Source organism: Vigna unguiculata, chromosome 7 (genome assembly GCF_037176805.1).
Source record: "Vigna unguiculata cultivar grain cowpea cultivar isolate G323 ecotype 2 chromosome 7, ASM3717680v1, whole genome shotgun sequence".
Classification (NCBI taxonomy): Eukaryota; Viridiplantae; Streptophyta; class Magnoliopsida; order Fabales; family Fabaceae; genus Vigna; species Vigna unguiculata.
Window position 1 is genome coordinate 39,561,091 of NC_140798.1, and position 15,888 is coordinate 39,576,978.

At 32.5% G+C, this 15,888-nt stretch overlaps 1 protein-coding gene across 1 annotated transcript; it reads right to left on the reverse strand.

Annotated features, from left to right (window-relative positions):
* Nucleotides 1-244: 244 nt before the first annotated feature.
* ELF6 (Zinc finger (C2H2 type) family protein / transcription factor jumonji (jmj) family protein) lies at nt 245-10,776 on the reverse strand. Its single transcript, XM_028078644.2, has 7 exons — nt 9,254-10,776; nt 7,848-7,926; nt 7,636-7,703; nt 6,413-6,563; nt 5,052-5,587; nt 4,250-4,441; nt 245-3,161 (listed from the first exon to the last, which is right to left on the reverse strand). Exons 1-7 carry the CDS (start codon nt 10,410-10,412, stop codon nt 784-786), a joined length of 4,563 nt encoding a protein of 1,520 aa, XP_027934445.1. The 5' UTR covers nt 10,413-10,776; the 3' UTR covers nt 245-783.
* Between the last annotated feature and the right edge of the window lie 5,112 nt (nt 10,777-15,888).

A 15,888-nucleotide genomic window follows, 5' to 3' on the forward strand; every position in this document is an offset into this window, starting at 1 on the left:
TCATGAATAAAGAGGAATACAAATAATCTAAAGCATGCCAATAACTAAATAATGAGCTTACTACAAGTGTCATGAGCTCATTTTAACAATTTAAAATTAATTCTAAACAATATTATAATATTTTAACTACATCCTATGAGAGTTTATTACACTAACAAGTATTAAAGATAAAATTTAAAAGAAAAATGAAAAATCAAACTACCTAGAAAAAACAGCAGGAAATAGTAGAAAACCAGTAAGAATATGCAGTGTCAACTTAATGTTTTACCACTGAATTTACCAGCCAGGAGGAAAGTACATAAAATCTTTGAGAGCACAAATCTTGGTTCTTACTCTCAGTTTTCTTGTCCCCCTTAATAACAAATGATGTTAATCCAAAGTAATATACAGCCGTAATGAACAACTACATATCCAGAAAGATGAAGGACCTATGAACTCCTTCAAAAGAACCGTAAGTACAGGAATCAACAAAAGTAAGCTATCAGAGGCATGACCAACCAACATGATGCAGCTTCCTTAAGGAGGGATTTCCCTTCATTAGAGGCTGCTGCTAGACCTGAATTCTAGTTATAGAGAAAGATCAAAACTCTCTGGAGTTACCAACTCTAACTGCCTTCAAATGAATTGGATATTGAGCACCTACAGAACAACCATTCTATCCTAACTTTACAACTAACCAGAATGCTTATGTATGGTCAGACAACACTCCATGCCTCATTTCTTACCAATCTAACTGCAAATATGCACACGTTTGCAAGAACAAAAAGTTCACATGAATATATATCAAGCAGGAGGTTTCACATGGTGTCCCGTTTTCCGTCTGTGTCTGCTAAAATCAGATACAAACCTGAATGAAAGGCCGCATCCCTCCACCTTGCAGTGATAAGGCTTCTCCCCAGTATGTACGCGTATGTGCTCTGTCCTTGCCCAAGCCCACTTGAACGACATGGAACAACCTTTCCATGGACACTTAAGGGGCCTCTCATCATCATGAACTCGCTGGTGAAGTAAAGCATATTTGTGGGAACTGAACTTCTTACCACACCCTTCATGTGGGCAAAGGTTTCGTTTGTGCAACAGTAACTCTGCCTTAGTCTTGAAACTCATTCGGCAACCATCGAGGTCGCACTTGTGGGACTTTTTAACACCATCTTTTTTATTTTTGCGAGGAACCAAAACTTCAGAAGATCTCCTTGCCCGTTTAGCCACCTGATTTTCCTTGTCAACTGGGTTGATTTCCACTCTACTTTTTTCAGCGGCAATCTTCCCAGCTCTTGGCCTCAGCCCCTCACATGGACTTCTAATAAAGTTGTCAGAATTAGATTGGTTCCTTGTTCGTTCCACTTTCCTCATTTTTTTCTTCCCGGAATTTAATCTGGGAACTTCTGTAGCTAACTCACAACTCTCCAGCCCCCTTTTATAATGTGACAAATCAGCTTTGTTTTCATTTATCTTTTCTGTAACATAAATCTCGTTCTCAATTTTTGAGCATTCCTGCACTGACAGAGAAGAGTCTTTTATCGATGTATCCGTGCCAGAGAAAAGTTCCTCATCAATTCTATTAACCGACTGGTTTTTCATTTCTTTTTCTTTATCCGGAAAAAATTGCATACAGGAGTCTTTGTTAGGACAGGCTTCCCCTGAAACTTCAGAACATCCTAACTCTATTGAAGTTACGCTTTTATTTTCACCTTCTGCAGCATAACTGCAAACAGGGCCCTCATTAATTTTATTCGCATTTTCAATCTGACACTGCACAGACGATGGACAACATTGTTCAGTTGAAACATGAGTTATTTCCCTTTTGCTATTTTTTCCACCCTGAGTTACTTGTTGCTCATCATCCAAGATTCCGTTATTATGCAAGTCTACAGAAGCAAAAATCTCTCTTCGAACTTCACAAACTTCGTTTGGAGTATGTTTGCTAATTGGTCTTTCATCAATTCGAGGCTCCTTGTCCATTTTACTTATAGAATCAATTCCTTCCTCAGTTGTTTTTTCTAGGAAAATAGGACTCCTAATTCTTTCTGAGATATGATTATTATTTGGACTTTCAACTTTTCCATCCACAGAAGTAAGTGTAGATTGATTTACCATTGAAGCAGTTGATACAGCAGCTTCCTCATTGTTGCTTTTGTTGGTAGACTGATATTCTTGATGCCCTTGATCATCCAATGTTAACCTATTACAGTGGCTATCAATGATGACTGCTTCTGCAATTTCAGTTTTTTTAATCATTTCAATATTTCCATCTGGTGCATCTGAAAGTGTGCTAGAACATTTCTTGTCCTGACAATCCTGGCTCTCCTTGCTACATATTTCTGAGACACTGGTATTGTAGTGCATCTTGGAATGACTGGGTGTTAAATCATTATTTCTGTCTACATATGATTCCTGCATGGTTTGATTCTCAATCTGTGCTCCAGCTTTATCAATCATTAAAACACGATCAAGAATGGAATTTGAAGGTTGTGACTTAGCAGCACTCATATTCGTGCTAATGGGCATTTCAGCAATCTGGATTTCAGGATGCATTGCAGACATTTCAGTACAAGCAGAAGCACATGGCAATGCACCCTCGGTCCTTAAATCCTCAGTTTGAAGAGTTTCAGAAACACAATTATTATGTTCCGCACTTAAAGTAGCAGACACTTTTTGGGACTTCTCTTGGAGTTCACAGACCATGCTTACTACAGGGAAACTTTGCTTTGACTTGAACTTCTTTCTTGCATATTGAATTAGCTTCTTGTCCCCAGTGGAGTCATTTATTCTTCCACCCGACTGATCATCCTTCTTTCTCTCAATGCTGTGAGAGGATTTAGTCTGAGCTAAATGGCTTGACCTTTTCGACCGAAATCTCCGAGACTGCCAATTTAAAGCTAAAATATTTGAAGCAGGACATTTATCATGGAACAATCTCCCAAGCGTCCAAGGAACTTGATTAGAAGGAGCATTATTTCTTGTATGGACCCAATTCCGTAGGTTAATGCCTAGTGTTGATGTCCAGTCTTCACATTCATCAAGCTCTTCACCATCAACAGCCAGATCTATCAGGGTCAAATTTTCTGGGGATGCTGTATCTAATGGAACCTCATTATAATCAAAAGCACCGTGTATCTCTTCCGCAACTTCCCTGGCATGTGCCTTTATTTTCTGATAGTCTACAAAAATGCAGAAAAGTATAAGAAAATAAATACATTAAATAATTAAAAGACTCATCTATGCTTGTCATGCTATTTGAGTTATAAGATAAAACTTTCACTCTTTAACTAATAACAAAGTGATGTAAACTGGATTGCAACATAAATTATATATCGATCAACAACTGACTTGTGCATATAGATTTCATATCTATCAGGCCTGTGGTATGCGTATGGTTTATACCAGAAATGGAGAAGAGAACAACATGTGATGCAAAAGAATAGCATTATATCTTATTTATACTTTTTTTTTATCAGAAAGAACAGAATCTAATTTATACTAAAAAAGGCCATTTAGACTTTTGATGCTAATAAATAAGAAAACAACAGAAGCCTTAACCCTCTATATGAGGTCGGCTACATACATCAAAGGACCCTATTCTCTACTTCATCACCATAAGAGCCCTCGCAATAACGTCGTTCAATATCTTTCTCACAGTAGTCAATAGCGTATGGCGATATTGTGCAATTACTCCAAAAAAATTATTGTGGAACATTGAGACTGGTGGAGCAATTAGAAGTGAAACACAAATAAAAGAGGGAAAGTGTGACCAAAATGTTTTTCTATGGCCAACAGAACAGTGAGAGCTGACAATTGAAAAACAGAATACACCAAACAGAAGAGTTCCAAAGTTTAGGAGTTTCAGGACTAATTTTGGGGGTTAAGGTGTGCTTGGGGCTTTGGTAGGGAAAGAAGGAAATTAGAAAATTGAAACTAACAAATTTATACAAAAAACTAAACATTAGGCTCTATTTTATGCTATAGAACCATGATCAGAGCCTAATTAAATAAGAAAAAAAATTATGAAATGTGGAAACCACTTCTAAGATATCATCCAAGATGTAAGGTATTCAAAGATACTTCAACAAACCATATTTAGCTGAAACTGATCAGATTGTTATATACAAGAGCCACAAGCTTTCCTTACTATATTGAAGTTGAAAGCAGCAGAAAACAGAAAATCATACATCTCTTGCAATTTGACATTTGATTTTACCCAACTTTTACAGAATGATAATGCAGGTAGATTTGCAATCTGCAAACTAACCTGAATGGCAAATTATAAGCACATTGGCTCCACCTTTGCTCTGCAACATATCTACTATTTGAACAGCATGCCCCAGGCAGAAAATCCGAGGCCTAAAAAATTTACTGGACGTATTCCAACATTTACTGCACTTATTTAATGATTGATCTGGCATCTCCTTTACTGATGAAAGTCCAGAAAAAGAAAGATCCCCTGAAGAATAGATCATACAGTAACTCATTTCAGTATTAAGTGTCATCTGAATGGAAAAGTAAAGGATACTTCAAAAGCTTCAACTTCAACTGTCAAATATGTCTTGGTCATCATGTAAGCTTCCATAATATCATAAAAAAGGAAAATGCACACAGAATGATACATAGTTGATATAATCATGAGATAAGGAGTATGCCAAATTTCCAGTAAATGCTGCAGAGGATAAAATAATATTTTGGTTAACGTGATTTGGTATTTTGGTTCACTATTACATAGAGGAACCAATTCAGTGTATAAAAATTATAGACACGTATCAAATGCCACTTAAAAAAGGTGCAGCAGTGATATTAATAAGGTGTCTAGCAGGATGAGATCCACAACACAACTGATTTCCTAATAATATTTGTATTCTATCTGATCCAGGAAGTTAGAAGATTTTTTAGAAACCAGTAATAACTCTAGAAGTTAAAACATTCCGCCTTGCCCACATCCATAATGGTTGACAAGTTCAACTTTACCCCATGATATTGCAAAAAAAGGCATAAAGACCTACACATGAAAATGTGACAAAAATAAATATATACAGTATGACAAAGCATGAAAGTATTACGTGATATGGAACTATGAAGACCAGCAGTAGAGTCCGGAGAGGAAACTTGAATTAGATGATTATCAGGAAGTTCCATTGTCAATTTCTCAGTTGGTTGTATCACAGCCATAAATGGAAAACCAAGGATTCCACAACCCACACAAGCCAATGCTCCGGAATCAGTTTCGAAGTGATAGGGAAGATCATCACCACCAATATCTATATTAGTCAAAGAATCCATATACAAACTCATCTCATCATCAAGCATATAATGACCACTTTTTTCGGCAGAACTAATATTTGACATGTTTTCCACAGAGGTTCCAGTTGTAGAAGTTAAACCATGTAACTGAAAACCTTTGCCGGAATCTGGCAACAAATCAGCATTCCATAGAATAGCTCTTTTAGCAGCTTCCTTTCCAAGAAGAATGGATAGCAGCTTGTTTTCCTGTAGCATGTCTTCTATGAAAGCCTGTTTTACTAAAAACTCCCTTTCTTCTTTCTGACGGTCTCTCAATCGAGAACTGCGCACCCCAGGTAATAGTGTTCTTGGAACTCTATCAAATAAAACATATCATCATGAACAAAAAATAAGCAATTCGTTGAAACCTAGATAAACCAAAAACATCTTGCATAATGCATCTGAATGTTAAAACAATCTCCATGATAGCAAAACAAGAATGCAGACAGATCTATACCAACATCTATATCTATACAATCTAAAAGCCAACAGAAATATTCCACTTCAAGATCAAATAGAACCATATACATTTACATTTTAAATCTAAAATATCTCAGCTGGGTTCTATGTTGTACAGACTAAAAGTAAGTGATTCTTATATAAAACAGTCGAGTAAATATATTTTAGAGATTTTAAGAAGAAAAACAACATAAGCTAATTTGTGTTTGTTTATAACCATTAAATCACTTCAAAAAAACAGGTAATTTTATGAGAAGCTATTCAAAGTATCACTTGATTTTAATTAGATTTTAGACATTTTTCAACTTCTGATTATTTTGAAAACTTGAAACAAGAGCATTAAAAACTAAAAGAAGTTAGCATTGTTTTTAAAAAAAAAATGAATTTTTACAAGAAACTCTGTAACAAACAGTCCTTACGCTAGCAAAGCCCTGAACATGCTATTTTGAAACTTGAATACATTAGGGTAATTGCAAAGGACTTGTAATATTACTATCCATTTGTGCCATCAGAGAACTGGTATATTATTTAAAAATTACTAACAGCAATCACAAATAATTAAGAACAATTATCACAGGCATTATTGGTAAACAAAATAGGAGCTACATATTTATTGAAATGATAATATAATCTCCAGAGGGCAATATCTAGGTATACAAGCAGTGGTATAAGATGCACTTACCTTGAAATAAAAGACATGGTCAGTAAGTAAAGCAGTTGCTGATGGGAAAGCATGGGAAGATAGTTCATTGCAGCTCTCCGAACTGCAGCTTCCTTGGCTACTCTAAGCCATTGTGGAGTTCCGAAGTTAGCAGCTTCCCCACAGTTAAAACCTTGATTTCACCAAATCGAATACAAAATGAGAATTATGTTGACAACTTGAGAGAATGAGAATTATGGTGGATAAAAAATAGTGCTTCTACAGTCCTGTGGGCGGATAAGAGGTTTCTTTTTTAACTATAGAAGCCATTATTAAAATTTAAAACTAAAAACAATTTGGTTCCAATGATTCCTTGTAAAAAGTTCAAAGTCAAGAAAAGAAGTTGAAAAGGAAGAGAGAAAACAAATCCACCCGAAAATTATGAAGAGTAAAGAATGGAGAGAAACACACAAATCAAACTATTAGAGAAACAGAACAAGTAAACTATCTTTACACGATGAATAAGCCATCAACCCCTCTGAATGCTCAACTTTGAGCACAAAACCTTATTTCATTATCCCCTTATGTCTCTCTCCCCATATATCTTACATCAGTTTCTTAAGTTTATCTCGTGATATTAAATTCCTAAAAAAATATATTTTGTTGAAAATACTACATCAACAAGAGATATGACCAGATTATAGTATTAGTATATAAGTGGATAGAAACTTCACCTTATGAAAAGTAAAAAATGGAGAGAAATATATGTAAAGTAAGATTTGCATCTACTTATATATTATAATTTGTCCATATAGTCGACGCAAAATCTCTAAGAGGCTACGTAGCTGTCGGGTAGAACTATTAGGCCATTTATGATCACACGTTATGCCTAAATACCATTCACAATACCTCCAACCCACATGGTATATTGCAAATGCCAAAAAATTATTGGGCTCGCACTAGCACTTAGTTAAAACTATATCTTTTCAGAATGCATGGCCAAAATAATATCCCTCGCGTTTAAAAAACAAAAATGGAAATTATTCTTTTTATCAAACATTACCGAGTATATATTGATATTCTAACTGAAACTAATTAAACTGTAGTCTTCATTATGCAACTTATTTCATGTACCAAATGTCAAACACTCTATATAGCACACGTTGCAGAAAGACCACCACAGTCCATCCATTAGTCATAAGCTAAAAGCCTACGACACTAGTTTACTGCAAAAATCAGGTGTACATAAACTTCAAAGCAATTACCATGGCTGAATCCTACATGATAAGCTCTCGGAAAAGTCACAACGAATTCACCAGGGTTCTGTGTCAACCTAGAAGGAAAAGCCAGTGCATACGTGAGTTTGATGTTCAATAAAGAGAACTACATATTTGAAATGATAATATTTTTTAAGTACATAATTCAACATCATAGATATTCTCAAAATAAAAGAATGTCGAATAGTTAAGCAACTGACCTGCAACAAGGAATTCCAGATGCAACAATTACCTCAGGTGACAAAAGAGTTGTTTTTTCACCCAAAAGTTTCAAAGCGGCTGGCAAGAAAAGCAAATGTACTTGAGTTACAAATTCCCTGTAGATGTTATAGCATTCAACTACCTTAACAATAAAATGGATCTACTAAATGGGAAAAAAATGAGATGAACAGGTTTGAATTCAAACAAAAACAAATCTTACTTTCATAAGATTGTCTAGGAAACCATAAAAATAATTTATAATTTGTTGTTTTCATCTCTTTCACCTTTTCTTATATAAACTAGAGAAAACAGCGAACAAGGTGAAAACAGAAAAAAACTTTCACAAAAACCAAACAACACCTAATATACAATATCAATTAAGAAAATTGGTTTTGCCCGTGTCCATGTTTGACACAAGAGTTCATACTTCACTTGTACACAGTAAAGTAAGACTGTCAAGAGGCATACACAGACACACAGTTCTTAGCTATTTTCTGTACATATTTTACCTTACAAAGTACGTGCTTATGTAATTTTCAGACATAAACTTCTATCGAAGATTTTCTATATCACCACAACCATGTCATGTTGTGTCCTGTGTACACTGCAATTTCATATGCCTTGAAAATTACTTGTGTTTGTATAGATGAAATCAAAATAGAACAAAAGTTAGAATAAGGAAAACATATTAATAAATTAGAGTATTAAGGCACCTTCTCCACCCACAAGTTTTAAAAATTGAAAGAACTGACAGAAAACAAAGAAAACCTTGTCAAAGCCTTTACAGAATTGCATTACATGAACCACTGAGAGAAATTACCACACTTTTTATAGAGGAAAATAAAAATGCCAAAATAACCTGGCTATATCAAGATAAGAAAATTATCTTTGTGTTAGCTACTTTATCATCCTTGTTATAAGATAAATAGTAACTAGGCGGATAAATACTGCCTTTGTGTTACCAGACACGTATACAAACAGGACACACATTTACTGGCAAGGCATGGTAGCAACAGTCCTTCCAGCACTTTTTAATCGAGTGAAATTTGTTGGAAAATCACAAAATGTGTTGGTTCCACTCCTTATCTAGAGAAACCTAATTATGATTTGGTAAATTTAAAAAGATTTTAAAAATTAAGAGTGTGTTAGAAAGGGTGTTTTAGAGAGTATGTTGTCAGCTCTTTTCTGACCAGCACATGTAAGTAAAACTGTCACTATAAATCACTAAACACTTTTCTCAATATATCATGCCAAAGACATAGATCAACCATAATCAAGTTTTTCCATCCATTCGTATGAAAGAAGGTACAGAATCCTTTTAATAAAAACATGAAAGTATTAATGTCACTTCAACCACAGGTGCCAAATCTTCTGTAAACAGATAATAGTCAAAGCATTCACATACCTAAATGATCAACATCACCACCATAACCCTCAGTGCGTATGACTTCCTCAAAAGCAAACGCATAATCTCCAGGAACAGCATACCATGTCTTTGATGAGCCAGTGTGAAGAAAATTCAAGCTGTGAAGCTCATGATCCTCTACGTGCCAAGCAAACCAACTGAACAGCATACCAATGTATACCATAGGTGAAGTGACACCAGGAATATCATCCGGCATAAAACGTGTCAATGAGCCAGACGATCGTGCAATAACTTGCAGGTTCCAGGGACTGTTTGAAAGCTTCCAACCAGCAGTGCCTTGCATATCATTGCCGGTATCTGAACTCTTTTCTTTAAAAGATTGTGAATCGTCATTCGATGAAAATGTTGACACAGTATCAACTGATTTGGTCATCCGTAAACATTTGTCAGCGTCACTTTGGACAGAAGCACCCTTAGTCTCATCAGTTTGGGTATCTCTTCCGCAACCCATTACAGTTTGTTTACAATCAGAGCTATCTAGCCTACTCTTATAATAAGTCCTTTTTCTCAGCCTTCTATGACTATAATGAAATTGACCCTTTGACTCTTCAAAAGCAGACCCAGGCACGTCATTGGCATACTCCACATATATGGGCTTTTCTAAAGTTGCCTTCCAAAACATAGACTCTATAACCAGCGGAGAAACATCCTTCACCGACCCTAGCAAGCTTCTTGCAAAAGACTTCGATTTAGACTCAAACTGTTCCAGAGTATAAACCTCCCCACTTTGCCATACTTGCTTATGAACACCTGGCTGTGGATTCTGAATAATTCCTTTGGCTTTTTTCACACTCTGACTCTGCCCTAGTTCTTGATGCCTTGTCGTAAACACAGCTCGAGACACCCCATCACTACTACCATCCCCAGAACCGGTTTTCAATGAATTACAGACGCCTAATGAACTGTTATCTGGACCCAAATCCGGGCACTTCAAAAGTGACCTATTCAAATTAGAGAAAACATATTTTTTTGAAGGTTTGGGCAATGGTGGGATAATCTTACAAATCCCGAAGCTGGAAGCTTCCTTCTCAATCTTTGAAATGTAAGCAATTGGGTCAGCAAATTCGGTGTCCGTAGGGCGAAATTCCGGGGCCAGAGGCAACCCTTTCAGCCAATTGGGGATTTCAACACTACCCATTACATGAAAAATAAAAAAATAAAAAAAAAAAAACAAAAAGGAAAATTGAAGATTTGTAACAGCAATGTAAGTTGGAGTAGGGGGCTAATTCTATTCAATCACGTGCAGCACTAGATTCCCTTAAGATTCTCAAAAACCCTAAAGAGGGTATACGATTTGGTCAAATGTTTCATAAATTTGAAGCAATTGGGAAAACTATAAAGTCGTGGGTTGAGCAAACTAACGAATTGCGAAGTAAAAGCTGAAGGAAGAAGTGAGTTGCAGAACCTGTGACTGCAAGGCACTGTGCATGATTTGGCCTTCAAAGTTCAAAGTTCAAACCCACCGTATAAATTTTTGAGACACAAAGAGAACGCTGGTTTTTGATTATGTGGTGAGTGACATTTTCAATCCGCTTATGTTAGTCCTCTCCGGGTTCACTCGGCTAATTTGCACCGCAGGAACTCGCCAATTATAAAATGTCTTTTTTTTTTTTATCGACAAAATGTCTTGTACTTTTAATCATTAATTATTGCTAATTATAAATTATTTATTGATTTATTAATATTAAACAAATAATAATGTATTATTATATCTTTTAAATATATACGTTAAACATTGATCTCATATAACAAATATTTTTAATATATAAACTATATTTTAGAGCTATAATGAATAACTTAAATTACAATATTAGATTACTTTTATCGATTGATATTTCAAAAAATATATATTAAAGATTTTTCTTTTTAAAGTATGTAGAAAGAAAGTATGAGAGACGAACATGTGATTACTTTAAGGGACAAAACTTGATTGTCTAAACAATTGATCAAAGGTTTTGAAAAATTATGATTAAATTATTTTTTCAATATTCAAAATTGCTTAACAATTTTTAATTAAAATGTTAAATTAGATATAATTAATAATTTGATATTCCAATTTTTTAGTTAAGTTCAAAGTTAATCTTGTATTTTTTATTTGTTCAATTTAGTACGATTGAATTCTCCTTTTAAGTTTGATACATCGTGTTCTAGTATAATAATTTAATTTTAAAAAATGAAAAAAAAAATAGAAATCGAAAGATAATAAAAAGAAATCATTCAAAAATATTATCATAATTTATTAAGGGTTTTTCAAAACAGGTGTTCAAGTTTGAAGTTTTTAAGTCTTATTACAATCTTAAATATCCCAAAATTATTCAAGTATCAGCAATATTATGGTGAAATTCTGGTTGAAATTTAATAACCCTGTAATCATTATTACCATTTATACTTGTTGATTATCTTAGCAGCATGTTCTATACAACATTAATATTGATAATATTTAATTTTTTCAAGATCTTCCATTTAATCAATTTCAATGATTTGAAAGCTGTAAGTGATCACTTAGTATGATTAATGATAATGTCTAAAAGTGAGTTTGCATTGAATGCAAGATAAAGATTTCAGATATTTGTAAGTAAATATTATACTAATATTATTATAATTAATACATGTATTAGGTAAATCGTAGATAGTAATTGATAATATACCACAAAGTTGTTTCAATATTATTCGAATATTAAATTGAAATATCTTTAAAAAATTAAATTCTACTGATATATTTAGTCCTATAAATAAGAAAAAGAAAAAATTTTGATGTTAAAAAAATCCATATTATAAGAATTTGTTGGATAAAATTTATTCCAAACCAAGTATAGCGATGAGTGTTTATTCATGTATAAGTATTTAATATAATTGTTTTCTTTTTTATTTCGTAATTTAAATACGATTGCATTTTAATGGGCGATAGTTCTTCAAAAGAAAAAAACAAGAAAGACATATATAATAAGGATGACAATTCGGGACAGGTTAAGTGGACGGGTTCGTAAGTCCGAAAAAAAAATGCGGAACAGGTTGAGATGTTAAATTCACTGGCCCACAATGGTCTGCTCCGCATAGGCTCGTAGTCCACGCAGGCCAAAGGTGGAGTAGTGCGAGCTGGTCCACTGACCCGCTTACAAAATTATATGTTCTCATTCTAGTTCTCACATCATTTATTATGTTATTTCTTTAAGTTCATTTTATTTTTATTAATATTTTTATTATTATTATTACAACACTTCGCTGGATAACACGAACCAGTCACGGCCACCACAGTTGCCGCCGACGAGTCGAAGCTTTGACGGAGGACGCGCACCAATGGCAGTGGCCCTGGGGTTCGCGCGGAAGCAGGCCGAGTCGCGGGGTTAGGGTCGATGTGTGCGCGAGAACGAAGTGGTTGGGTCGTCGAGAGGGATGGTGATGTCTCCAGTGTCGATTAGTGTCGCCGGCAAGCTAGCTGCGTGGTGGCGTGGTGAAGAGGAGATGGGGGCGTGCAGTGGCAGATTGGAGTTGTGGTGGTTTGAAGGGGAAAGGAGAAGAGGCTGCTAGAAGAAAAAACTTTATTTTTTTAATTATGTTTACCCATTAGGCCTTGGTTATGAAAAAACCGAGGCAGTAAATATTAAATATGACTCGAGTTTGTAACCGAGGCATAAAGTACTACATTTTTACCTCGACCGTATATGCCTCGGTTGTGGATCCGAAACCAAAAGCTGGAAATAACCGCTGTCATTTCCCTTCCCTGCACTAGTGTTATTATTATGTTTATGTATGATCATTGTATATAAGATAATAATTTTAATTTTTGAATATGAAATATCTTTTTATGCATTTTCAAGTAAATGTCTTGTAAGGTGATATGATGTTATTGTATTTTAACTATAATCTTCGTTGTTATTTTTCTTGTCTTTGATTAGATAAACTAATTAGAATTATTTCGATAGAAAATGAATACCAATTATTATGAAAAAAATTGCTAAACAAAAAAAAATCACTCATCACAAATGCAAGCTAGTCTGTGGACTAACCTGCAGGACAGAACGGGTCAGAAAAGTAAACCTAAAATTAAACTGCGGGGCGGACCAAAACTCAGGATGAGCCAAAACGGGCCGGCCACTTTATAAACTTTTGATTTAGTTTGTGTATATTTAATTTGTACAAAATACGTATATTAAATACGAATCTCACCACATGACAATAAATAGTTGTATACTTTATTAAATCTAAAACTATTATTTTTAAGTGTTACTATTGGATATGGTTCATCTTAAACTATTGTTAACATAAGTTGTGATAAACTTTAAATATTGTTGTTTTGGAATAGAATTATCTCATTGTTGGTGGTTCTGTATTGGAATATATCTACTCGATCGTATCAATATTCTCGTCAACTTTTACAATTAATAAGTTTTGGTTTCAGATACATGTGACAAAAATGACATGTAATGTTATGCTTTGATTATGATGCTTTTGTATATTTAAAAATATTATCGTGTTAGATTACTATCAAACAAACATCAAATTTAATAATTAATTCGAGTTTAGAATGAATTGCCCTTTATTAATGCAGTGACACATGTGGTGCATGAACTATGTTTTAAAACAATTTTTTTTAATAATATGATATGTAATAAAATAAGTTTGTAATATTTAATTCACAATGTGTATGTTAGTAAGTAACTGATACAAATATTTGCTCAACAAATTAATAATTTAAAATTTTAAGATATTTTTGTTGTAAAATTTATATTTAAACATCTTTATGCGCTATGACATTTAAGTTCACATTAAAGTATATCAATCATTCCATTATATAAAAAAGATATCATTAAAAAAATAATAACAAAAAAATATGAAAACTAAACTTGTAAAAACAGTACATAATAAATTTTGTTCTAAATATGAAGATAATGCTAATTATCATTACACGTCTTATGAATAATCAATTTTAATGATCAAAAGTTTTTATTGATTAATTTATATACCAATTTATAAAATAAATAAATTATTAGTTACTAAAATAGTCAATATTATAAATAAACAATTATAATTGGTCTTTAAATTGATTTCAAAAATTTAGATACTAAAGTTTTAACTACCAAAAGAAATTTGTTACTAAACATTAGTTACCAAAATTGTTTCTATTCAAAAAAATTAGTTTATAAATTAGTATCTAATTAAATTTAATAATTAATTATAATTTTTTGTTCATAATAGTGATTATTTTAGTAACTAATAACTTTTTATTTCAAAAATTGGTATCTAAATTGGTATTATAATGACTAATAATTTTTTGACACTAAAATCTATTGATAATGAAATATTGTAGTGTATAATATTTTAATTAATAATAAGTATGACAAATTGAGATTTGAGAGTTTCACTTTTTTTTGTTCTAGTAAAAAGTAACTTTTTTTTCATCATAATTTTTTTAGGATAATAGTGCATGCACTTATACTCACTATTCTACTATTTTGAATATTTATTAAACATATTTTTTATAGAAAAATAACAACATTTTTTTCTTCAATATTAAATATCGATAAATAAATTATAATTGCATAATTCTCAAAATTAAAAGTATATATATAAATATAATAAAAAGTAACACTAAAAAAAATAACACTTTTCAAACGGAACCAATTCATACCGAAAGATATCATAAGAGGTCAAAATAAAGGTAATGATGAAAATCATTCATTGATAATTAATGTTTTAGGTGGACACGTTAGATAACTTTTATTTGTTACTATAACGGAATAAATATACAATGTTGTTAAATCTTAAGTAATTACTTTGAAATATGAAAGAGTCGTAAAGTTTTAACCTTTACTAAAAACTATGACGTTGAACATTGCAAAAAATAATGAAAGCGTAAGGGATGTTAAATAATTTGTCTGTAAATACTAAATATTCAAGATAAAGATATAAAATTAAATGAAAAGGGTAAAGGAAACACCTATAAATCCTTTAATCAAAATCAATCAAAATCTTTTATTAGTTCAATTTATCTCAAAAGTATTGCAAAAACATGTGGTATGCTACAATTTAATGAGGTTACAATATTTTGCCCAACTATGAAATGGGTAGACAAATCACGAGTACATGAATAAAAAACTCTTTTTTAATTAAAAACCTAACATTTTATATATAGTACAATGTTGCTTTCGAATACAAGTATCACCTTTTAAATTAAACATTTTTAACTTAAATTTTGTCATAAAGAAGTATTAGTGTACTCATATTACATTATGTTGATAATTTACAAATGTTTTTAACATATTTTAAATTTTTAAAATTAGTGATTATGAGTGAATTTTGAAAATACAACAAAAAGACACTACAAGAAAACCAACCCATAGTACTCATAGATATAACTTGGTAGTAAAAATTCGGAATTCATTAAAAAAAATAAAACATTTAAAAGATATATCAATAAATAAACTCATCTTCATATTCAATAACTCATAAATTGACGCAAAGCCAAAGTAAATAAAGAAAGAGGAAAATCAAGGGAGATAGATAAAAAATAAATAAAATTACCTACAATAATTTTGAAGAGTACAAGTTAAAAAAATTATGTCAATTATCTGGTATGAATATTTTATACATATAAGATAATAAATCTTTGAAGT

What these genes read in the sequence shown, in the direction of transcription:
- ELF6 (XM_028078644.2), bottom strand. Translation starts at nt 10,412, where the DNA reads ATGGGTAGTGTTGAAATCCCCAATTGGCTGAAAGGGTTGCCTCTGGCC. An exon ending in TCTGGAATTCCTTGTTGCAG is followed by an intron (nt 7,704 to 7,847) that starts GTCAGTTGCTTA and finishes TTTTCCTTCTAG; the next exon opens with GTTGACACAGAACCCTGGTG. An exon ending in ACCATGTCTTTTATTTCAAG is followed by an intron (nt 5,588 to 6,412) that starts GTAAGTGCATCT and finishes TTTATTTGATAG; the next exon opens with AGTTCCAAGAACACTATTAC.